The following is a 27503-nucleotide window of genomic DNA, read 5'->3' as shown; positions in this document are numbered from 1 at the left end:
GATAATGAGTGGCATTGGGATAAAGGTAGTTGGCACGTGATAACAAATTAGAGAAGTGATATGGGTATTCATGACAGTAAAGACTTTTATCAGTACTTAGTGCAACTTATTTTTCTGCATAAATGTGATTAGGTTTTTAAAAATTTCCTTTGGACTAGAGCTTTGAAAGGTGCGAGAATTATGGAGAAGGTTGTTATTATGGGGGGAGATTTTTTGCATATTGAACCTTTGATGATTGAGGACAATGCCTATAAACCCCTAACTTGGTATATGCTTAAGGAAGGGGGATAGGCTCCATTCATGGAGGCACTGAATGGGTTTATGAGAGTTGTTCCCAACAATTTGTAAATTCTTGGGATGATCAAAAGGTGATGGCTAATGGAATTATGTTCTAGGTGTCTGATGAAATTATTTCTTTGGTGACAGGTCTTGCAATGAAAGAGAGAAAATGGTAGAAGGTGACTAGGGTTGCAGACAAAGCTAGCTTGAATCACTTTTTTAAGGAGGGTGAAGAATCTATTTGCCATTGTGGTGGATTTCTACATAAAAAGCTCCTCAAGACACGAAATGAAGTGTGTTTGGTGTTGATGAAATATTTGACTCTAGAAGGGAGGTATGGTCTTTGCTACTACTACCATTTCCCCCTCTTAAATCAATTCTACCATCGTGATTATATTTCTATTCCTTTCTTCCTGTTACATGAATTAGTTAATATTGCTTCTAATGTTAAGGACAAAGATGAAAAAGGGGGTTAATTATACTATTCTCCACCAGGGGTTGATGTTTCATCTTTACCAATTCCATTTGGCCTTGTTACCCCTAAAATTGTTGACATAGATATCTCGGCTTTGTATAATCCCTGCCCCCACCATACCCCCCTAAGAATTACCAGTCCTAGAGCCCTTACCCCACAACCTTCACCTAGTGGGTCCACTTAAGAGGAAGATTTCCCTCCTGGAAATAAAGAAAAATTAGAGAAAGAGAAAGAGAAGGAGCCGGAGGACTTGGAGGATGAGGTTAGAGGTGGGAGACAAAGGTTTAGTAGAATTTGTGAAATCTAATGCAAAAAGGAAGATGAGGTCCAAATGTAACACCCCACTAGGTGACCCAAAAGAAATTAACCTAAAGTTTCACTAAGTTTGTCAAACATTTTTTTATATGAAAGATAATAACTTAACAACAAAAAATAATACAACAAAAGCAATAACTCACATACATAAAAATAATAATAATAGATTACATCTCTTAAGGGTCCCATGACATTGAATCACATTTAAGTTTAGTTAAATACTAAATCCAATGCATAACCAAAATCCACATCATGGAATTATTATAAGTACAAATCCATATAAACAATATAAAATTATATAAGATGTCACTTGGTAATAATCAGAAATGCTTAATCATCCATTGTACAAGTCATAGGGTATGATAAGCTCAAAGAATATAGATCATAAAATAGATTACATCATCTCATAAGATCTATGAAATCAAATACAATATAGTAGAATATAAGCACCATCAGAAGCAAGATTAGAAAAAAAGGTACAATTGCACAGATACATCCAGCAACGACATCCAATGGTTAGATCTCAATGGTATAAGAAAATGCACTACCACTAGACCTTGTGGAACCTAAATGGCCCACTCCCACCACACCGATGAGTTAAAATCAACTCCCATACGAATATCAAAACACAAGTCATAACCAACATCTAGGTCAAGGAAACATCTAAAAGAATGCTATTTCAAAGGGTACTAAGACACAAGTATCAACTAATCCCAAATGCAACAATACACATAGGGAATCTACTTTGTAAGTGGGCAAGTATCATTGCATGAGACAACTCTAAGGTTACCCTAGCAACCTCTTTGGACTCCGACCCCAAGTGTCTCTATGTGGCATTAGTATCCTTTCGTACAGACAAGGCATACTAATGAGTCAACTCTAAGGTTACCTTGGTAGTCTCTCAAGACTTCGCCCCCCTAGTGACTTTATGTGGCACTAATATCTTATTAATTCATTTTAAACCCATTCAATGAAATGTTATCACTTATTAAAATAACGTACAAAGGGTTATCCAAGCAACCACTTAGGGCTCCGACCTTCATTGCAAGCCACTTCCCAACATGACATACATATAACCTACCCTAAGTTCAACAAAAGCAAAAGGTCTCATATGACCATAAACCACACATCAATTCTTAAACAAGTGCTAGAAAGTACTAAAATGTCACTGATCAAAATCATAAATTTCACCAATACAATCATCCTAACAGGATTGAGTGAAAATCAAGTACACATATACCAAACCATGACATAACATGACATCACCAAAAACAAATCACATAATCACCTTAGTCCTACATAAGCAATTGGGAAGCAATCCATAGATAACTGAATGAAGACTCAAAGCTTACACCAGAAAAGTCACACTATTCACTTCATCTCTACACAAGAGAAACTAGAAAGCAATAACAACCAACGGATCAAACTCATCAAAGAAGACATGTGACTACATCACAATGGTTATGTATAAAAGATCAAATACATAACATCATCACATAAAAAACTCCCCAAGCCTCTGGTAAACATGCTGACTGGTCAAAATACTAAGTCAAACCTAAAACCCACAACAATAAACCACACGTCACCTAAAGTACATATAAAAGTAACTTTCATAATTCATTAAGTTTTAAGAATACCAAAGTTCAATGTTCACTAAAGGTTTTAAAGTTTTCATTTTTTTTTCCAGGTATTACAGATTCACTAAAGTTCCTCAGTCCACATGAGACTGAATACACAACAGATCATTAAAAAATGTTTAAACATTGCTTCATAGTTCAATTCGATTATAAAAACACAAGATTCAATATGCAAATATGGTTCCATTTTTTCATCTTTTCAAAGCACGTTAATTACTACGATTTTCAAATAATAAAATTTTCCTAGTAATATAATCATTTTCATTTATAACTAACTCATCTAAGAAAAATCTAAGTTTAATAACACCCATCAATTTTTCTCATCTTGAATTATGATTATCAATCTACTTCATTAACAAAAAATATTAATAAAGTAATTAATAAAATATTTAATTTAAAATAGTATTAAAAAATTCATGCAAATAAATATATTATCATCATAAATTAATAATAATTAATAATTAATAATTAATTTTTTTATTAACTTATTAATAAAATAATATATTTATATTATATTAATAATAATAATAAATATTAAAACCATATAATATAATAATTATATATTAAAATAATAATAATATATTATATACATTAAATAAACTATATTTAAAATATTTATTAATTTAAAATTTAATAAATTAAACTAAAAATAAATTAAAATAAATAAATCACATAAAAAATACTGTTTAAGGCCTGCCAACCATACACTATACTACTCGTGGCAACCTTGGGCCTATTGCGGTAGTATCAAGTCTACCTGTGGTAGCCCTTTAGCCTACTCGTGACAGTCTTGGTACTGCACGTAACAGCTAGGGCGCCGACAGGAAAAGAAGGAAGGAGGAGAAAGGGGGTGGGGGGTTGTGGCCCCCGCCCACCAATAATTATATTATTCTTTTTTTTAAAGAACAAATCACAGCCCCTTAATAAAATTGCAGTACAAATTCCATTTTTATATTATATTTAATAATATAATTATATAATAATTTCCAATTACTTTGTAATTAAATTATTTTATACATGTATTTTTTTGATAAGTTTTCCAATATAAACTTGATATAGAAACTAGGATCAAACATTCAAAATCTATAAAACAAAATTGGTTTTCCTTTCAAAACCTACATCCCGATTTTAACAAATCCATTACGAATCGCCCAATTTAAATCAAATGAGGGTTTCTAATTTTCAACTCAAATACAATTTTTTCTCAATCGAAGAATGATAGTTCGTATATAAGGGTTTCAATCTTCATTTGTTTATAGATCTTTTTAGAAATGAAACCAATAGATCCACAACAAGGGTTTCAAATTAAATCATAGACAATTCAATAACTAAAATCAAATTCTCTCAAACAAGGGTTTCAACCCAAAGAAAATTTTAAAATAGAGACACAATAGACACATAGAAGACATATATTTTCAATGCAAGAACTACTGCGCAAAACTCACAAGATCCTACGAACACACAAAACACACAAGAATTTTCTTTCTCTTTCGAAAACCCTCTTTTTAGAAATTGGCTCCTCCAAACTTGTGTGTGGAGAAATGAGCTCTAATTTCCTAATAAAAAGTTTTCCCCCAAATTAGGGCTTCAATTAAGCAATAACGTGAAAACCTTTTTTTCCTTTGTTATTGTATTATTTTAATTTCATGCACAAGCTTTATGTAATTTAATTAAAATAAACTTTATTAAATTAATGCTTTCTCTCTCTTATTAAATCATGAGACACTTTTAGGCAAGAGCCTACAACACAACAATAACTTGTGAGCCTCTCATGTGGGAGGTCTTGAGTTCGAATTCACTTAACACATAAAATAATAATTAATTATAATAAATAACAATAATTAATCTAGGCTTCAACTGTTTACCAATAAAAAAAATAAAAAAATCATGAGACACTTTTAATATAATATTTATTAATTTAACTAATAATATTACTTAGAGTTTATTATTAAAATGAAACTCCTAAATAAATTATTATTAAATTAACTAAATATAAATATGCCAAAATTAGAACTTTAATAAAATCTTTAAATTTAATTCCTTTATTTATTTAATTTATCAATAATTAAATATAATTAAATATTGAATTTTCTTCATAAAATTTCCATTAAATTAAATCATTAAATTATCTTTTAATATGATTTAATTGCAATAGAAAACTATCACAAACCCACAAGACTAGATGTGATAACTCAAATGAAGACAAAGAACATAATCAAACTCCAGGATCAAAATCACGAATTCACGTCACTTGACAAATTTAGACAGGTAAACAACTCATATACTTGTCCTACTTTCTAGGACAATTGGCTTAGGTTAGAATTTGGACTCAAGAATTATCTCCCCACTTATACCATTAATATATTGCAATAGGGCACGCTCATCATGGCAATTTAGGAAAGTTGATACTTGATACCTACAATCTACATAAAATCCACACATGTACATACACATATATTTTAAATTGAACAAGCAATGCTAGAGAGTGGTACATCATATAAATCCCAACTAACAGGTGACTACAACTCCCTCCCTCAACCACATCAGGAACGCCAATCGTAAAGTAAAATAGACAAGTACACCATACACATGCAAGTATGGGGTAAGTAACCATAGAAACTACATATAAATCATTCATCTAACTATCATCATAAAATAACTAAAATTCTGACCTAAATGAATATATATATCATCATCGGAATAACCCTGAAATAATTGAATAGCTCATCACATAAATCAATTGAGTATGAAGTGATATATAATCAAATATGCTAACCAAGTATCGATAATCATAAAACACAATTAAAAAATTGGCCTAAAAGAATCCGACAATACAACAGAAATGTCAATTAGGGGTAGGCATTACATCCACTCCCCCTAGACTTAGGCTTACTCCTGGAAGCCTATAAGAAAGATGAAACTAAACTAGGGGTAGGCATTACATCCAATGCCTCGTAAGAGGAAGGGTTAGATTTTGATGAGACGACCCAACCCAAATAGAGAGTAAAAAAAAAGACTTTGAACTATGGTTGGGGAATGAGGAGGAGGAGGAGGTGAAAATTTAAGAATCCTCTATCTTTGGCTCATGAGAAGGTAAGGTAGCAAAGACAAGACTCAAGTCTCTGCTTCTATTTCTATGGGTAGAGTGGACCTTACGCAAGACCAGTTCCTTGAAACTGTGGAAAAATTCCCTTTCCCTATGATGGTGTCATCTCCAAATAGGGTTATACCCAAAGATGATATTATTGCTAAGTCCTCAGTTTTGTAGGATAACGACATGGTCATTGTGGAGGGTAATTCGGGTGGTAAGCTGGAGGGTTTTACCGAGACTCATAAAATGGAGGTTAAAGATCTAAAAGAGAGAGGTTGCAAGCTCTAGAGGATAAGGTCAAACTTTTGTCTAAATTCACCATTAAGGTGACGCACATGATAGCCACTACTCTACACCTACTAAAGGATAACTAGGAGGAGGACTTGATCCACGAGGACTCTAGAATGATTCTTGAATTCCTTGTTGAAGATTATGCCAACATCCTCCTTAAAGGGAAGGATTAGAAAAAGCCCAATCAAGACTTGTTTCTATTTGTTTTTTGTTTAATGGTTTGCTGGTTACTGGACTTAATAGTTTTTAAGGTTGTTATGCCTTTGTTTAAAAATTGTGTTAAGTATGCCACTGTTCTAGGAAATCTTAGTAGGATGTGTTGAAAATGATTGAAAAGCTCATGAATGAAGAGTAATGGAATTGGTAAAGAATGTTTTCAATCATTGTTTTGTCATTGATGTCAAACTTGCTACTTGTAGGAATGGCAATTGCTTTAGTGATCCAAATGCTATAAGTTGGTTGATTGACAAGGAGGTGGCAATCAATAAGATGTAACTAGAGTACTTAGACAAAGGTTGAAGTTATGATGTTGTAATGAAGTATAAGGATCAGCTAAGCCATTGATGAAATAGTGTATTGATGACATACTCTAAGACATAGAGGATGGACACACCAAGACATATCAAAGATGTAAGGTTTAGCTAAGTCATTTGTAAAGCCTAACTAAGTTCATTAGAAAGAGTCGAGCAAGCTAGTTAGTGCTGAAAAAATTTTTAGTTGAAGCCGAGCAAAGTTCAACTTAGTGATTGCCGAGTGGTCTTTAGGTGTCGAGCAGTCTTCATGTGCCGAGTGAAGATCAGGTGCCGAGTAGCAGAAAAGAAATAGGTGCCGAGTAAGTTTTCAAGTGCCGAGCAAGATATAAGTGCCGAGTGATATTGAAGTGCTGAGTTTCATAGAATTTCTTCTGGTGTCGAGCATCAATAAATCAATAATGTCGAGTTGCTGCATTATTTTGAAAATCGAAGATTTGCCAGATTTGAGCCGACATGGTTGTTATCTAGAATTCTGTGAATCAGATAGAAGATAAGAATGATGAGCTGGTGGCACAGAACACTATGTAAAACATTTTTGGTAAATACAATTGGATTTTAGACGATATTTCTAGATAAGAGCAAGATAAGGGATAGATACATTGTATCTTACTGAATCTATTGAAACCCTAAAGTTGGAGAGGGTGAATCGAGCGGGAAAGGTATTCCAAATTTCTATTTAAGGAGTCATAAGGTCACGAAGCAAAGTGTGGTGGTCGAGCATGAAATCATGAAGTGTTGAAGAAGGTGCTAATGTGGAAGAGAGCACAGATACTCTGCTTCGATAGGTGACCATAGATATGATTGCATTGGTATGATGAGTAAGAAGACTCAAGGTGACAAAGCTTGAGATGAAAAGCTTACAGAGCTGAAGCGATTAAAGCCAAGCAAAGGATTGGACTAAAGTGTGATCTATATGCAAGATATGTTGTAAGTTGTATTAGATCAAAAGTCATTATTGTTACTCTCTAGCAATTGTAACAGTTAAGATAAATCCTATGGATTTAGGTTGGTTTAATAGCCAAGTTGTAAATCCTTTAACAGGGTGACATTCCAAGTGAATGTTCCAAAGTCCTTTAATCGGGCCCATTCCTAACAATATGGTGAAATCCTCTAACAAGGTCACATTTGACAATGTGTTGTAGCCTTTAACAGGGCAGGTCTTTAACAGGACAGATCATCAGAAGTGGTTGAAATCAATTGCGTAGTTATTTTTGTGGGTATCATCTCCACTCCAGTTTTACCTTCTTATTCCTAGAGGGTTATCAAATTCTTAGTGTTATGGTGTGATGCATGTTTACTTTTCATAGCTATTTAAATTACATGCATGATAATTTCAGTTATGCAACATTAAGGATTTGTGAAAAAGTATTATTAGGGCATTTGGACCTTGAATAACTGATTCACCCCACCCCCCCCCCCCCCCCCCCTTTCAGTTATTCTAAAGAATTATAATAGGATGCCTGTTGACTCTATTATTATTCTCCTTCATATGATGTTTTTGTTTTGATAAGTTGTTGTGGGGGTGATTCTGTTTTGTGGGTAATCTGCTGGTTGTAGGCCATTTTGTCTTTGTATGGGCCAACCCACTTGTTTTGGCTGCTTTTTAATTCAAAAACATTTTAATCAAATTAAATTTGTAATTAAAATAAATATTTTTTAATCATTATAATATCACAATTATTGTTAATATTATTATGGTGTTACTATTTGAATTAAAATTATAAATGAAAATAGGCAAGAGCTTCTTATCTAAGAGTAAATAATAATAAATAGTCACATCAAATAATAATAATAATATCTTGCTACCTACTACCATCTCCTATCCATAAAAATAAATAAATTAATGAAAATATATCTAATAGTAATAAAAAATCTATTGAAATGAGAACTACTATCAAATTAATTATTATACAATAGAAGAATTATTAAAATTTATTACTATACTTCTATTAGTAATAGCCATTACATGACACTTGTTAAACATCATATTGGTTAAATGTGCCATAGCTATGTTTTGGGGGAGATTGAGATGACTTTAATTCTAGTGCAATTTTTTTTTCCCTTCTCATTGCCCTGTGTAGCTATTTACCTCAAAATTGTTTGTGTATATAATCTGTACTCTGAATTATTGAGTTGCAAAGACTTGTGGAGGTTTGGAATAATTTAATAATGTAGATGTTAAGGTAATTTTGACCAAAAAAAAAAGAATTGATAAAAAGCAGAATGAAAATTTACACAATTTTGTCCATAGTGCCTTAAAATATTTGTCCGCGCCTTAAAATATTTGTCCACACACTAAATATTTGTTTGCCAGACTTTGAAAGTAACATTTAATGCACATTCAAAATATTTCAAAAATAAATCACTGTAAACCTAAGAATATTACACATGGATTCTGAAAAAATTAATTGTTGGGTGCTAGTGGGAACATTACTTCCTGCCTATATACTACTAATAAGGTAATTTTGGAAAAAAAGACAGAATTGAAAAAAAAAGCACAATGAAAATTTACACAATCTTGTCCATAGTGCCTTAAAATATTTGTGGGCACACTAAATGTTTGTTCGCCAGACTTTGAAAGTAACATTTAATGCACATTTAAAATATTTGCGCCAACTTTGAAAATAACATTTAATGTACATTTAAAATATTTTAAAAATAAATTACTCTAAACTTAATAACCTGAGAATATTACATATGGATTCCTAAAAAAATTAATTGCTGATAGTTCCTGCCTATATAATAATAATAATAATAATTAGCCGATAGGCTTTCCTATTGGAGTTCACTCCAATCGGATTTTGTCTCACGTCATAAAGTTTTAGCTAATAAATGGTTTCAGATCAGTTTCTCTCACATGGTAATTGGTCCTCAGAATCATTTGACGAGAGGTGTGGACAAAGATCTCGATATTTTTGATATTCTCTTTTCCACGTACGAAAGGTGTGTGTACTTTGTCAAATAGTAATGACGCATTTAATACAAGCTGAACGACTTTAAAGCTGCACCTTCAATGGATGAGAGGCAGCGAATTAATTTGCATCTTGAAGAATATGTTGGAACACATGCCGGATAACCTAGTAAAGTGATCAAGAACATTAAATATGTTATAGCCTTGTACAAGCTGCCTGTTAAAATGTTAGGATTCAGATCTACTTTATTGATGACATTGTGTGATACTATAAATTCATGTTTGAAGTGAATTTTATTTTTGAGGAACTTGTTATCCTCTTTTAAGTTTGTTATGCATTTTCCATTCTCTGTGCCAACGTTGCTGTAAAGTGAGGGTAATTTATTAGCTTTTATGATATTTTTCATTAGATTGATTCTACACGCTTTGACACTGACATGCTTTTTATTTTTTAAACAGGAGTATGCAACCATGCCTTCGACTTTCACTGCATAAGTAGGTAGCTGAAGACACGTCAAGTCTGTCCTTTAGGTGTGAATTTCAATCTGTTTTCCTTCTGTTGATGTTACAAATATTGCTTGGTGGTTGAACATACTCATATATATGATTTGTGTATTATCTAATGTATGTAGATAACAACGAATGAGAGTTTCAAAAGTATGGACATTAGATTTCATATGGATCTGATAGCATCAAGGCCATTTCAAAGAATATTTCAAAGAATATATATTGCCTCTAATCATATCGTGGCTGTTACATGATATTAGACACTGATAATAGAGATTGTGTGGCTCTAAAATTTTAAGTGATGTATTAGGGGATCCATTTTGGAGCCTTCATTAAAGAGCTTTGTAATAGTACTCTCTTAATTTGCGTTTGGATCAGTTTTGAATATTTCTTTTTTGGCTCAACTATGTTGGGTATGTGATATTGATATTTTCCCTACTAGAATGAAATTGGTTCACTTTCTCAAGCTTTACATTTTAGATATAACATGAGTAGAGACCAATTCTATGGGGCAGTAGGGCGTGTATCAGTGTTACTTTTTTATCCAGAGTTTCATTTACTACTTGAAACATTATGCGTAACATCAAAGAGTAACATTATTCATAAAAGGTATCTAAATGTTATATAGATACCCAATACATAAAACATTATACATAAAACCTAGGTAAATATTGTGCTTAAAAGATCTATATTTTACATAAAATTGAAAGAAATGTCTTTATCTAATGTTATTGATAAGATTGTAGAATATAATATTATGCATATTTCAGTTTTGCGTAGACATCTTAATTCAAATAGAAATTAATGGATGCTTTCCATTGTTGGTTGGTAGGGTTAGCCAAATGGAGCTCTGATTAAATGTTTCCTTAGGATATTGTTGAAAATGGTGATTACCTCTTAATATGGTTACATTATTATGGCTACATTGTTAGATCATATTTGGTGGACAGTACTAGGACTCTTCTCTTTATGATATATATTTGATATATTATTTTACTATATGATATAGTTTGGTTGATTTATTTAAATCTAACTTAACTTCTTTATTTGTTGTACCAAATTTATTAGCCGATAGGCTTTCCCATTGGGATTGCCTGCAATCAAAAATTGTCTCACACCTGCAAACCATTTGTCTTCACTCGCTGGAAGGTATACCATCTTCAGTCAGTAGTTTTTTTATCACCGAAAAAAATTATATAGTATAGAATACTTCACCTTCTTATCTCTTGATTTAAAATCACTTGATGTTACGACTTGAGATTCAGTTTCTGATTCTTGAATAATGAGGAAAATCTTCAAGAAATCTGGGCCATTAGTTTTTGATTCTCACATAATGAAGAAAATCTTCAAGAAATCTTGTCCATTATGATTTGATATGAAAAAATCTAAGAAAAATCTAATGGAAATCTTGTCCATTATGATTTGCATTAGTAAAACAAGTACGTTGCATTTAGCCATCTTAAGCTCATCATTTCCTAGCTTTATAAAATCAAGCAAGAAACTTAGTCTTCTAATGGCAGAAAGGAACTGCCATTGAGGTTATGGACATCGATATTAAGAAAAGCCAAAGTGATGTAAACCGAATCAATTTGAGCATAAAGCATATTGTTGTCTATCATGTCGTTGTTTGGTTGAAACAATACATAATCTAGTGAGACTTGGTTCAGACCAGCCTTGTAGGCAAAGAAAGGGTAGGTGTTTATGAGGAACGGCGAATGAGCTTGCGTAAAGAACTCGAGAAGCGGTGTGAGAAAAGTGGTGAGTTGAGGATTGAAAATGCCAGTGGATGGAGGGTAAGAGATGAAAAGTATACAGTTGGAGTGCATAGTGGAGCCATTAATGGAGGAGTCCAGGCCAAGGCTCACCAGCGCTGAATGGATATTTTGCATCACTGGCACCAGATTCTTCATGAGATTCGTGTCGTTGCCCATACAAACTTCATTTCCCATTGTGATGCTCATGATCTTCATGGCCGGTAAGTATGCCTGCACATTTGTCTTTACCCAATCCTCTGCCGTTGCTTGATCTGTCGTGTTGCTCACATATTTGTTTCCCTAACCCATTGCAAGTTCCACTTCAGAATTCGCAAAAGCTCTCAAAACCTGCGGATCTACATTATATAATTTCACCTTTTGGATGTTGATTGATTTCAAAAGCCCCATGACTCGCTTTGGAGCCGGTAGGTTGTCCGCGATTTGGCCATAGTTGATGCGCCCGCGCAGAGTTTGAAGAGTGTAGTAGGGCCGATAATAAGGATCCAGATAACAAGGTGTGTGTGAGGTGCTTTACCTTTCTCTTTCTGTGCAAATGTAGACGAGGTTGATTCTAACTTCTACTCTCCTCCATCAATGCCTCCCTTGTCTTTGTCTACTCTTCATAGTCAAATCCATCCTTTTGGACCCACGACTAACGTGAAGATATGTGGATTATTTGCTCGCTGACTCAATTGGTGTGACCCCATTAATTTTCTTTCACTTCTCCCACTCGGCCTTATTATTATCATTGAAATTCTTGTCCAAACCTACCAACAAATGGTTCACCTCTGCGAGCACAAGCAGATGAATGTTGCCATCGAGTTGACTGAGCGAGTACCTTGACCAACTTCAAATTTCCTTCCCTCACCAAAACGTCACTTTTTGTTTGGCCCACATAGCTGTCAAACGTAAAATATTGCTGTACCATCCAAGGGGGGTTAGAGTGTGATGGTTACCATGCCCATCATGCGACTCTTATTTCAACAATTTTGCTCTGAAGATGAGGGTTAGGTTTTGAAATTGGAGGATGGAGGGCTATATTTTCAATTTACAGTCAATCAAGTCTTCTTGTCTGTATTTTGTAATATTGTCAAATGTATATTCAGATATTTTTTGGATACATAAGTTCTGTACAATTAAATATTTGAAGTATTCAGATATTTGGATACATAAGTTCTATCCAGTTGTTTTGTATAGATTTTTTGATTTTAAATATTTTGATTTATTCTTCTTATTAAATTATACAATTTCATATAAAAAAAAGAGAGCAAGGCGAGAGGTTAAAATCTTTCTCATACTAAAATGATTTGTACATTTTTTAAAAATTTGTAACTTTTTGCTTTTCATAAAAACAAAAATCTATTAAAGTTCAAACATTTGGAAGTATAGGAATAAGACGAAGTCAACATTGATCAGATTGTGTCCTCATAGCTGACTGTCAGTTTGAAAGTTTGTTAACATAGACAAATTTGCAATAAATTTGTAGTCACGTGTCTTTTGTTAAATATGATCCTATGTAGTATTCTCATGGATGGATGGATAGGCAATAGATAAAAAAATATTATATGATTTCTAACTTATAATATTGTTGTGTATAGTTTTTGATGTAAATTTGGTGAAAATATTTTCCTATGATTAAACTCTATAATCTAATATTAGGAAAACAAAAGAGCAATCTTGAAGAGAAAAACAACCTTTGAAAGTTTGATCTAATATTTTTCTCCTTTAGTGATGGATCACAGTGTGAACGGAAAGGTTGATGCTAAAAAATAGGAACACAATCTATCCATAAAACACAACTAACAACCTTGAAATTTTCTCAATTTAATTCTCTTCTATTAAAATGATATTTCTTTCAACATTTACAATTTTTACTTAGACCAAAAATTTACATTATCCATCAATGATTAAATGTTTAATTATTATTTATCAATTATTAGTATTATATAATTAAAAATACTTAGAGTACGAAGAACATGCCAAATTTGAAGTCATTAAAGAAAAAAAAAAAGAATTTTTTTTATAAAGATGTATACAATATAATAAATAGTGTTGATAAAATGAAATTTAAAATGTGCCAAATTTTGCTTTCTTTGGTAATGAAGCATTTTATGAAAAATTGTTTAACAAAATTCATTTTGTTAAAGATTACTTATATTAAATTATAAATTTAATAGAGTTGTTAGAAATATTGTAAAATGGAAAAAATGTAAAGAATGCAAAAATGAAAAAAAAAGTAATTCTTTCCAATATATTTTTGAAAATAAAATAAAATATTAAAAGTTTATTCAAATGGAAAGAGTAATCATATTCCTTTATCAAATAAACTTTTTATATATTTGTAATTATTATTCAAAGAAATTTTGATTTGAATAGAAAATATTTACAATTATTAAGTTTTTAAATTTTACTAAGTAAATAAAATTGGAGATAGTAAGCAAATAGTTATTATGAGCTAATTGTTTTTTTTGAAAAAAAAAAGATATATAGATGAACACTATAATATATAAAATAAGAAATTTAAGAAAACAAAAATGCAGGGAAAATTGCAGTGTATAAGATCCTAAATTTCAATTGTAATAGTATATAATCTACAAAAAATTCTTTATATTAATTTTTAATTTTTTTATTATTGAAATCAAGTTTTATTAATAATTTGTTGACAAAACTTGATTGCAATAGTATATAGCCTACGACAAATACTAATAAAGATTCTATAACAAAAAAATATAGATAATTTTGAAAAACTTAAATGCTTTCATTTGTGAATCAAATTCATACTTATTGTACTTGTTGTAGGAAAATATTATACAATTGGCTCAATTTGTTGTCTTATAGGAGCCCTTATATTGAAGTTCCTCCGTATTGCATTTTTAGCGAAATGTAGATACAAAACTTGATTGCAATAGTATATAGCCTACGACAAATACTAATAAAGATCCGATAACAAAAATATATAGATAATTTTGAAAAACTTAAATGCTTTCATTTGTGAATCAAATTCATACTTATTGTACTTGTCGTAGGAAAATATTATATAATTGGCTCAAATTGTTGTCTTATAGTAGCCCTTTTATTGGAGTTCCTCCATATTACATTTTTAGCGGAATGTAGAGATTATAAACAATTATTAATCTCATAATAAGGTTTTTCATTTAATAAAACTCTAGGTATTATTTACTAATTTTTTTTGTGTTTCACCAAATTTGGAATAAAACTTTTTAAAACAGATCATTTAATATCAATTTTTTAAAAATATACAATTATATTTTTATTTTGCCCCTATCTTTCATTACAACCTTAATCTTCATGCAAGAAAATGTGTTATTTAATCTAATTATTTTGTTGTTTCTAATTATATTACTTTTTGTTAGAAATTTCTTGATTTTCAAACCATGTGATCTATTCTCAGAAATCAATGATATTTATAATGACTAGTCTTAAAATAAGACAATTTAAATTGTCTATCCTGATGTCTTTTTTAAGTTTTAATGGCGGCTAATGTTATGGTACTATGAGTTATTGTTCTATAGCTAATATTTTTGTATAAATAATTTAATTTGTATAAATTTAGTCGTTATAAATAAATTATTTGTACAAATGTTCTAATTGTTGTGTACTATTGAACCAATAAAGCTGCACTATTCTTCTAATTATTATTATTTCCTCATCTACTATATAGATGAATAAGCCAATATTGACACACTTGATAATAGTATAGTGTCATTTTGATTGGTGAAATGCAATGGATAGACTATTCAACATGCAAAGGAATATTAACACGAGTCCTTTCCTTATCATTTACATTTTTGCTATACTTGATCTACAACGTATCATTTGACATTTATCTCTACTCTTTATCATTACTAATAATAAATAATAAAGTGTGATAAAAATTGTTGATGAAATGTAATATAGACATTGTCAATGACAATAATCATTTACAAACTATCCATTTAATAATAACAAAATAATAATCTCTTGGTTGAGAAAATCTCATAACAACACTTTTGTTTTGTTTGACTATTATGATGAGCAAGAAAACTTCATAACAAACACTTAAAGATATGAGCACCTTGACCATAGATTGGCCTAAGAGTTTCTATCCAATAATAATATAACCATAATGGGCGAACATTGGAAGCTTAAAAAGTTTTGGTCCTTTTTATATCTAAGATTTATAAACTTGAAAATTTGGTTGACAATATTTATGTTGTATATTTATATTATGATTTTTCCATTTTCTCTCTTAAGGATACAAAACCTACTTGTGTTATGTTGGAGTCCTATTTGTTCCCACTTTTGAAGCTGCCGCAATCTTTCCTTTTTAATGCCCTTGTATGCATAGATTTGAAGATGAGAAATCATTTAGCAACTTGTAGACACCCCCACAAAAAAAAAAAAAAAAAAAAAAAAAAAAAAAAAAAAAACTCACAAAATAATGATAGAACTTATTTAAAATAATAAGTAAAGGGATACAAATTAATGTATTATTCATATGTAATATTATAGTATAAGATATCGAATTAATAAATATCCTTAACTATATATCCCAAATAATATTTAATAGGGTATCCTATACTTTAATAGCTATTAATATCTTATAGAATATGAATAGTTTATTATATTCTATGAATATACTATTAATAATAATATACTAATAACTATGTCCCACTTATAATACTAGCTCCATAAATATTAAAATGTAGGATACAAGAGAAGATTGTTTTAATAATAATAATAATAATATTAATAGAATGTTTTACTAATTACATTCTACATTTTACACCATTTAATCATATGTACTTCCTCTTTTCAATCAAAACCATTTCCCTTTTTCATACCGCTTTGTGTTGGCTAGTCATAAATATGACTCAAATTATGTGTGTATTTAAATGCAAAACAAATTGTTTCAACAATTGTACATTTCAAACCAATTCTTGACATTGGAATGTAGTACATTAAATAAAATATTAATGTTGTTCAACTTCTGAATAAGTAAATTGTACATTACCAAATTGAAATCTTTCTTTTGATTTACATCTCTTTAATGTTTCTTTAAAATGACAAACCTATCGGCATACCTCTTGCACCTCTTTCTGGTGCAAGTGCTAGTAAATGCCCTTGACTAAATAGCCGAACAAATGCACCTGAAGTGACAGTTTTTTGAATTTATTAATTAATTAAAAAATTCAGAGAACCATTGTTATGTGAGTTTTAAATTAATTAACAAATTCAAATAACTGTCACATTAGGTGCATATTTTCGGGTGCATAGACATCGCCCTAGTAAATAATGATGCAAACAATGCAGCGTAGGGAGCAAAAACCGGTGCAGCTAAAAATTGTACCCCAGCCTTAAATTTCCACGCCTCAAATTACGTCATATTACCTCAGATCATACCAATTTGTGGATAAAACAAATCCAAGTCACCAGTTCAAAACCTCGCATCCCTATCATCCAACTTAGAGATACTCGGGTCTGCTACATTGTTCTCGTTGGTATTTCATCACAAACTGTCTTTCTTTTGTCCATAAATTTCAGAGCTCTGAAGAGACAGGGCAAGCCCAAGAGAGGTGAAGTCGCATAAATTTGCTCTGCTATAATTTTGAAGATCCGAGAATGGGAAACATATCATCAATGCTCACAGGCCATGAAATAGAGGAGGTTCAGCAGCACTGCAATTACATGTTTTCACACCAACAGATTGTTTCCTTTTATCACCAATTCTGTGCACTTGATAGAAACAGGAAGGGCTTCATAACAGCAGATGAACTCATCTCTTCTGTGCCAGAGTTTGGTGCGAATCCCATCTGTAAGACATTAATGGGCAGAATGTTAAATGACTTGAATTTCAAAGATTTTGTATTGGTTTTGTCAAACCTAAGATCTGGATCTTCTTTAATTTCTCACGGAGATCTGTCTCAGCAAGTTATGGAGAAAGAAGGGTATTATTCACAAAACAGTGTTTGGAAAGCTGAAGATTCTGTCAGAATGGATGGCACTTCTGGCGTGAAGATGGATGCTGGAATTGCAGGAAATTGATTGTACTCCAATTCTGCCACATGCTTTAATGGTGGTGTATATAATTTAGTGTACAGATGGCCAATAGCAAATGGGCTTTGATCATAGATTTAGTGAGACCACCTATTGGTAAATAAACCAGGTTCTGATTTTAGTGGTCTTAAAAATAGGTGTAAGCAATTATCCCCTTCGTCCTCAGCCAAAGAAAGTAGACATATTATTGTTGTGAGTAAATTTGAGATGAAATTGTATTTTTTTGTTCAATTTGGATAATACTGTTTGGAATATGGTGGATAAGGGACAAAATTGTCTCTTGAAATGTTCCCTATGATCTGCTATCAGAGTTCTTTAAAGCTCTTTTCCTATTGAACAGTCTAATCCTTTTCTCTATATCTTTCTGATTCAATAAATGTTTACCCTTTTTTTTAATTCAAAACACTTCATGTTATGTTTTAACTAAATTACAATAGAGAGTGTGCCTTTTTAAACCTATATGTATCATGAACCTTGTGCAACCCAAATCTCTAGCATTCTCTGTCTGATAAAATGCAGGAACGAGTTTTATCTGATTCATGCAGCATAATGAAATTAAAAATTTAATTAAAATGCTAATATTTACATTATGATGCAAGAAGAAATCAAGGAGCCTTTTCAGATGATCCTCACTCAATTCGTATTCAATCATATCATACACAAATCCACTCGTTCAAAACCAAAACCATAGCGATAAAATAAATATTTTTTCTCTCCTTTCAGGGAACCCTTCTCTTCTTTTACGTAACTCTATTTCCTTTCTGGGGTGCTATCCCCTATTCTATTGTTTTCTGTTCTTGCAACTTATGAATTTCTGTGGCAATCCTCATTTTGGCTGCAACAACACATCCAAGCAGCCCCCAATACACGCAATGTCAAATTGAGAAGATCTCAAATCATATCTATTAAGTATTGAATTGTAGATTAAAAGTGCTAAATAATTAAAATTGAACTTAATATGTTAGTGTGTCACTTAAAAGCAGCTGTCAAACTGCAACACCATGAGATTTCGACATATCCATTCTTTGCATATCCTGCAATCATAACGTCTCTTCAAGGAATTTTCTCAAACATCTCATATATCATGTCTATGCTTCCTTATTTTACAGACATGTTTCATTGCTGCTACCAATTATCAAATGATTGAAACCAATTATTGCAAGTGACAAAAACAGGGGGTACACCAACCTTCTGAGGGGAGAATGGCACAGAGTATCGTTAATTTGCTTGGGCTGGCTTAAATATCCCACCCTAATGCCTGATTTTTAGGTCAAAAGTATTAAATAATCAAAGTTGACTAATTTTATTGAAGTTTAATTTGTTCCTTAGTGCGTGATGTTTAAAGCTACTACATGAACCTCTTGATAAAAACAACCATTTAGATGCATTTCATTTGATACATCACTAGTAGAAACACAACCAAGAGATTTAGCTATTGTAACAATATTATTTTGTCTTTCATGACAGCATCACCTTCCACATTCCCATGAACCTTGCTTCAAAACTCCCATTTTGGCTCATGCTAGGAAGATGCATGGCATAAGGTTGGTTGCAATTCTATGTACTCTTTGCATGAGCATTGGTTGTAGTTATATATTCTCTTTGCATGGTAAAGAATCTGCAATTCTCGAACAACCAATGTGAAGAACCGCCTTTCTTGAGCCAAAACTAACAATACGAAGAGATGTCAGGACCATTAAACTAAAGCTAAAGAAAGTACACCAAAACAACCGAAAATAATATTTTTTAGACAGTGCAGATTGCTTGTTTGACCGGGTGCTTTGTACACCAGGCATGTCGAGTAGGAAAATATTACAAGTAGAACATACAAAATTGAGTTAGGTAATAAGATGAGCTTTGCAGATCGCTGTGCCTGATACACAAAGTCACTTCCTTCTCTTCCAACATATTGTTAGAACAACTATCCTTATCCCTCAACTCTTCACTCCTCTCATGGACTTCCATCTGCAATGTGCCATACTCCTTTCCTCTTCTCCTTCATGAGATCCAGTCCACACTTATCTGGCCTCCTGCACCAAATAACCTCTCCACTCTTTTTTCCTCTTATGATATTTTTTCCACAATTGACCACCTCCACCAAGTCTCACCTCTAAAATTTTTCATAATTTCCACATATGAATTTAAATGTTTGTATTCTACTTTGTCACTACACAATTCTCTTTTTCACCTTTTTCGACACACAAATCCACCTCAAATCCTATATTACAAATTGATAAAAAGTTACCTCTTTTGTTGTAATGATATCTTCATCATCACTTATCGCCACTAGGACTACTACTTATTCAGGTAGCTCAGCTATACCTTTTTCTCATCTTCACTCGTAACGAAAAACTCTCAATTTTCATGATCTCCTCTCCAAGCAATGCACTATTCTCTTCCTTCTAAACTTCTTCCTCTTTCACCACTTCAGCCTATGAGGTATTTCCTCCTCCATCGCATTCTCTATATTCCAATATCTGGGTCTTCTTTAATTTCTGAAGAAGAGTCTCAGCTAGCAGGGTTTTATTCAGAAAACCGTGTCTGGAAAGTTGAAGATTTTGTCAGAATGAATGGCACTGCTGGGTGAATATGGATGTTGGAAATGCAGGAAATTAATTGATCTATGTGATTGTACTCCAGGTCTCTCTATTCAACTTATGAATTTCTGTGGCCTTCTTCACTTTGGCTGCAACTACACATCCAAGCAGCACACACAATGTTAGGTTAAAAACTGTTATAAAAAAAATAAATCAGTGTAACACTAGTGCTGGGTACGTCCGGACGGGTTTTTGGGATGGGGGACAAAAGGCAGCGGATGGCGATGGGTAGGGAGGGGTGTTGTATATGTTACATATAGAACTTGAAATGCTAGTTATGAAATGATGTTTCAGTACAATATACCAAATTAAAATAATTGATCATAGCAAAATTGCAACAAGAACTAGAACCATGGAACATTCAACTAAGTAACATTGTAGTAACATTCAAAAATAAAATTCAAATAGAAATTCAAGTACCCATCCTAGTGGCAACGTGGTTGCGAATACGAAAACATCTCAAGAATGAGTACTTCAAAATTTGGGAGGAGTGCAAATCCCCAAGGTTCACTGAAAAAATTGACTATCCTCGCAACTTAATATGTATAGTTTGATTGTATTTCTATAGCTTTCTTCATATTCTTTCTTTACATATCCTGCAATCATAATGTCTCTTCGAGGAATTCTGTTAAAGTGTCTATGCTTCCTTATTTCATAGCTGCTGCTAATAATCAAAGGATTGAAACCAATCATTGCAACTGACAATCACAGGGGTGCACCAATCCTACGAGAGGAGAATGGTGCAAATCTATCAGTAGTTTTCTCAGGCTCCTGATGAAGACAAGCCTTTAGATGCATTTCAACGGATAAATCACTAGCAGCAACACAATCAAGAGATTTAGCTACTGCAACAATCTTATTTCGCCTTTTGTAATAATCTAGCTTAACTTTCCACATTCCTGCAAACCTTCCTCTAAGACTCCCACTTTGACTCATGCTAAGAAGATGCATGCCATAAGCGTTGGTTGTAGTTCCATATACTTTTTGCATAAGCGTTGGTTGTAGTTCTAAATATTCCTGGCAAAGTAATGAATCTTTCATTGTCTAACAAGCAATGTGAAGAACCACCTTTCTTGAGCCGAAACTAACAAGAAGGTAGTGTTGATTGCTTGCCTGACTGGGTGTTTGTGCACCAGACAAGTAGAGTATTGAAATTTTTTGTGTAGAAGTTACAAAATGAAGTTAGAGAGTAAGATTACTTTTGTTGGAAGCAAACTCCATTACTGTGCTAGATTCATAGAGTCACTTCTTTTTCCTTCTCTTTGAGCATATTGCTGAAACAACTGTCCTCCTCCTACAACTCTTTTCCTCTCATGAACTTCATCCACCATGTGTTGTCCCATTAGACCAATGGCTCTTTCCTCTACTCTTCTCCTTCACAGGATTCAATCCACCCTTATTTGGCCGCCTCCACCAAATAGTCTCTCCACTCTTTTCCACTCATGCATTTTACTCTGCCATGAGCTGACCACCTCCACCAAGTCTCACCTCTACAACTGTTACAACTTCTACATATGAATTTTTAACATCTGTATTCCACTCTATCACTACACAATCCTCTTTTTCACTTTTTTTCAACGCACAAATACACCTCAAATCCTATATCACACAACTATGCCTTCTTTCTCATCTTCACTCATAATTAGCAACTCTTTAATCCTCATGATCTCCTCTCGAAGCAATGCATTACCCTGTTCCTTCTTAACTTCTTCCTCTTCTAGTACCTCAACCTCTGAGGTATTTCTCCTCCATCACATTCTCTGTATTCACTCACCGATTAATGACCCAAATGACTGTATTCTCCGCCCTCCTTGCATTTGTGTGGGCAACTATCTCCCTTCAACTATAATCTCCACATCTTATAGCTCTCCTACTATTATCATTCTGAAAATGATATCATTACAGGTCTCTTTTATGACCCACCCTTCTTCTTCAGAAATCTTCTTTTCAATCTGCTATCTTTCACTTGCCTTTACTTTTCCTTTTGGCTTCAAGCTCTCAATCATTTATGACTCCACGCGCCTGCAAAATCCTTCTGAACTCTACACAACGACTTCTCACTTCCACAAACAAACTGCCTCACGATCAATGATCTATTTACAAAACACCACTCTTCACTCACAACTTCTAGTCTAGGCTGTCTTATGTGCACTCGACAATCTAGTCCTACAACCTTAGTTATATACAAGAGGCTTGCCAAATAAACTACCATAAAAAAATAGCAGTGAATTATAATTGTCACATAACATTTTCAGAGATGGGAGCTTAATCACTGAACTTCTACTCTGAAAAGCGATGTCACGAGTACAAATGTCATAAGAAAAAAAGTATTACACTTTGTCTGTGACATAGTTAAGTGCCTCGAACAAAGATTGACGTGTAATCTTATATTACTATCACTATATATAAACCCAAAAAACAAATGCCTAGGTCCTTTCCTTTTTTCACCATACAAATGTATAATACACTTGATATTCCACTGTTGTATAATCATAATTTAATTGGAAGACAACATCTAATATATTATAAGTAACGATGCAAATAATGCGACCTAGGGAACACAAACCGGTGCAGCTAAAAATTGCACTCTGGGCTTAAATCTCCACGCCTCAAATTATGTCACATTACCTCAGATCATGCCAATTTGTGGATAAAACAAATCCAGGTCACCATTTCCTATCATCCAACTTAGAGATAATCGGGTCTGCCACATTGTTCTCAATATCATTTACACAAACAATGTTAAAAAAATACGTTGGTATTTCATCACAAATTGTCCTCTTTTGTCCATAAATTTCAGAGCTCTGGAGAGACAGGGCAAGCCCAAGCAAGGTGAAGTCACATAAATTTGCTCTGCTTTAATTTTGGAGATCAGAGAATGGGAAGCGTATCATCAATGCTCACAAGCCATGAAATAGAGGAGGTTCAGCAGCACTGCAATTGCATGTTCTCACACCAACAGATTGTTTCCTTTTATCACCAATTCTCTGCACTTGATAGAAACAGGAAGGGTTTCATAACAGCAGATGAACTCATCTCTTCTGTGCCAGAGTTTGGTGCGAATCCCATCTGTAAGACATTAATGGGCAGAATGTTAAATGACTTAAATTTCAAAGATTTTGTATTGGTTTCGCCAATTCTAAGATCTGGGTCGTCTTTAATTTCTCAAGAAGATCAGTCTCAGATAGTTATGGAGAAAGCAGGGTACTATTCAGAAAGCAGTCTTTTGAACGTTGAAGATTCTGTCAGAATGAATGGTACTTCTGGAGTGAAGATGGATGTAAAAATTGCAGAAAATTGATTAGTCTATTTGATTTTACTCCAGTTCTGGCCCATATATTTTAATGGCGGTGTAAATAATTTGTTGTAGATTCTGCCAATGGCAACTGGGCTTTGTTTCCATGAGTAATTTTCCCAATGTTGTTTGTCAAAATTTCAGTAGCTTTTCATTATATATACCAAATTTTTTTATTTGCATTCAGGTAAGGCTGGTGGGCTAATTCAAATAGTATAAGGTTGCCAAGAATTTTCTGAAGCCTTTGGTTTTATGAATTTTGTAGTGCAGTTCTTTGAATTCTGACATTTAAGAAAGTCTCATCACTCATGTATGATGAATACAATACCTTTATCATATATATACTTTAGTTGTTTTATAATTGATTTAATTCTTAAAATGATAATTAATAAATTAATAATGAATTTTATTTAGTTTTTTAATTTAAACTTGTATAATTATGTACAATTAACATAATTAATATATTATGGAAAATGGATGATCAAACAGCTGTTGTTATGGTTTTTTCACTTTCTATTTTGGAAGTTTAGAAAGACATAAAAGGGAAATTCTATGTGGACATTTCAACAAAGGAGTTGGAAGATCTTTGTCAATGATATTGTGACGCCTCTTTGTCATAAGAAATCTAGACTTGGAGTTGTTCAATGTCTCCCTCTTATTTCAAGACAAAGATTTAGATCTCCTCTACCTAGTTCAAATGACTCAAGGCTTCAAGACCAGCCTATTGTTCTTGGTAATCGCTCAGTGAAGTATCTTAAATAATGAATTACAAAGTTATTTCTTGAAATGTTAGAGGGATGTCCCTCCATCAACTTAAGTATGGAGTGAAGGACATAAGAATAAAATAGAAACATAATGTTATTTTCTTCAAGAAGCTAAACTTTGTGGCTTGTGCCATACTACTTCTTTATGGCAATTTGTAACCTTATTTTCATAAACTTCATATGGAAGGTAGGGGGAGTTGTACTAGGTTTTTCTTCGTGGAAGAACACGTTTGTGATTGCAAAAGGTGAAGATCCCTCACATGGTTGTGTGTGGGCCTTGATCTTTATCAATGGTCAAATTATTGGTTTTTGCCATTTTTATGCTTCTAATAATGCAAGAGAAAGATCTAAACTTTGGGATTGGATGGAAAAAGAACTACCTAATGTTGTTTGGGCTATAGGTAGGGATTTCAATATGCTGGAATACTCTAATGATAACAACTATATAATTAAATTTGAAATGAGTAATGTGGGGTCTGATAAGAAGTTGACTTGTCATAATTCTATAAGGGTTGTTGATTCTATCTATAATAAATTCTCTGATCACATGCAAAATTGGTGAACACATTCTTGGCTCCGAGAGAAAACTCAACATATTAGATAGATTTTATATTCCCCCCAACTTGCATTTGAATGAATTTTCTGATGGGATAAATTTGTTAAGGTAGATTACTCTACTTTCCATTCGGTTCATTTTCATATTATTTGTCCTATCATGGGGGCTGATTTAAGAAATGTGGACACTTGGCTTTGCTATAAGCTTAATGTTTAACATCTGAAAAATCCCTCTTGTTTTTTTTCTCTTGTGAACATTTGGAGCTCCTTTCCTAAGCCAAAAGATGGCAAATTTTATAAATATTGGTGGTAGCATGCTATTCCACAATGTGTTGAATTCTTATTTGCCTTTGGTAAAAGGATGGCTTGGCAATGATCGATATAAAAATCCCTCCAAGGGAAATCAGAGCATATAGAAAAATGTTGAATTTAATCAAAGTACCTGCAATACTCAATATTCTATTGCCAGGATTGAGATACAACTTCAAAAACTTGATACTTTTAAAGGTTAAGGAACCAAAAATAGGGCTGAATTACATTGGATTGAAAAAGGTAATCAAGGCTCAAAATATGTTTTCAAAATTTTAAACTATAAACATAAAATAAAATATATTGGAGCCATTCAAGATGAATCTGGGAAAATGTGCATGAATCCTAAAATGATAAATTATGTTTTTTAGAAGTTTAATGACGATTTGTATAAAGAAGAATTCATTAACAAGATGCTCAATCTATATTGGAAGACATGATTAAACCATACATTTCTCAAAAAGTGGACCTTGTGTATAGCTGCTTCTTGGATATGGAAAGATCTTGAACATGTCATGCTCTCAATGGATCTCCCAAAACATCCTAGAATAGATGGGCTCTAAGTTGAATTTTATCAAGCCATGTGGCAATATATCAAAGATTTCTTTTATTTGCTATAAGTCTTCCAAAAATGATATTTTGGGCCCAATATTAAAAAAAGGTCTGTGAAGATTCTTCCAAAGCTAAGAATGAAGACACAATTGCAAGTTGGCATACTATTACCTTGCTTAATACTTCCTATAAATTACTAACTAAAGCTTTAGCAATTAGGATACAACCAATACTAAAAGTGATAGTTAGACTTGAGAAAATAGGGTCCCTTGTTGGAAGATACATTCTTGACAACCTTATCCTAGCTTGGGAAACTTGTGAGCAGACCGACTAATCAGGTCAAAATGCCTTGGTTGTCAAGTTTCATGTTCAAAAAGCTTACAATAGAATGTAATGATGTTTTATTTCCTAAAATGATGTAGTGATTGGGTTTTGGTCCTAAATAGTGTAAGTACGTGCAAATGTTATTTCACAATGATAATGCATAGTTGGTTATAAATAATGCTCTTTCAACTAATTCCTTCCCTATGCAATGGTTAATCAAATAGGGTCATCCTTTAGCTCCATTTCTCCATGTCTGGTTGTGCATTCTCTTGGTTATTTGCTACAATCTTATGGACAAATGGACTTGATAAAGAGTATATCCTCTCCCAACAATATGACTATTCTTAGTTCTCATTTCATTGATGAAAGTATGCTCTTTCTTCAAAATTATGAGCAATAAATTAATAAATTTCTTGAGGTTTTAAGCCTATATTGCTCATCTTCAAAATATAAAATTGTACATCATATGACTAATTCATTTTTATAAGGTCTAATCTTATATCAATTTGGATTCCAAAAGAGTCGAAACATATTAAGCATGGTGAGATCACCTAATATTTGAGCATTTTCTTTGGCCTAGGAATCCTCCTTTCCTATTTGTGGGGCTGGTTCATAAGCTGAGAAATAACCTTTGGAATCGGTTTTTAAAAAAAAATCTTTAGCTAAAAAGTTCAAGTTGTGAATCATATATTTGTTGCAACTCATGTCTATTTCTCATCATGTTGGATGCCCTCTAAGGAGGGATACAAGAACTTGATTAAAATAAACCACCAATTTTTGTAGTATAGTTGGGACAAAAACATTATCTCAAATATGCATCTTGGTTTTATTGTGTTCTTTCCAAAGCCAAAGGAGGTTTGGGTCTATTAGAATTTAAGGACACAAGGTATTTTTTTTGTTGCCAAATGAATATTAAGGGTTATTTTAGTAGATAATTTTGGAAATATTTGGTCTAACATCACATAATCATAAGGTTGTCAAAAAGAAATCACATGAGCTAGGATGGGTTGAAAAAATCCTACTTGTACCATACTTTTGTTTGAGAGCTTCTTTCCCTCTGTAATCCATTTGGAAATCTTGTCAAACAATGCGCAAATTTTTAAATTGGAAAAACTAGTCTCTTCATCATGGGTTCAAGTTTTTTTTTCTTCCTCCATTTGGTGGAACAAATTAATATATTACGATGACCAGTCACTTTTTGTTGCATTTTCTAGGCACGCTCATTACCTTTTCAAAAAGGGAGTTAAACACTTTTGT

The 27503-nt window shown here is 32.6% G+C and overlaps 2 protein-coding genes and 1 pseudogene across 2 annotated transcripts; 2 read left to right on the top strand and 1 right to left on the bottom strand.

Moving 5' to 3' along the window:
* Positions 1-11541: 11541 nt before the first annotated feature.
* Positions 11542-12721, bottom strand: LOC149536843 (glucan endo-1,3-beta-glucosidase 11 pseudogene; annotated as a pseudogene).
* A 4555-nt stretch (positions 12722-17276) lies between these two features.
* Positions 17277-18090, top strand: LOC149536842 (uncharacterized). Its single transcript, XM_089804726.1, has one exon. The coding sequence runs from the start codon at positions 17416-17418 to the stop codon at positions 17836-17838; it is 423 nt and encodes a 140-aa protein (XP_089660852.1). The 5' UTR covers positions 17277-17415; the 3' UTR covers positions 17839-18090.
* Positions 18091-23325: 5235 nt separating this feature from the next.
* LOC149536841 (uncharacterized) lies at positions 23326-23748 on the top strand. The gene has a single exon (XM_089806355.1). It carries the CDS (start codon positions 23326-23328, stop codon positions 23746-23748), a length of 423 nt encoding a protein of 140 aa, XP_089662481.1.
* The last annotated feature ends 3755 nt before the right edge of the window (positions 23749-27503 follow it).

Source organism: Cupressus sempervirens, chromosome 10, assembly GCF_028749045.1.
Source record: "Cupressus sempervirens isolate cs-2001-9-10 chromosome 10, ASM2874904v1, whole genome shotgun sequence".
Lineage (NCBI taxonomy): Eukaryota > Viridiplantae > Streptophyta > Pinopsida > Cupressales > Cupressaceae > Cupressus > Cupressus sempervirens.
The sequence above is the reverse complement of the archived record's forward strand: the minus strand, read 5'-3'. Positions and strand labels throughout refer to the sequence as shown.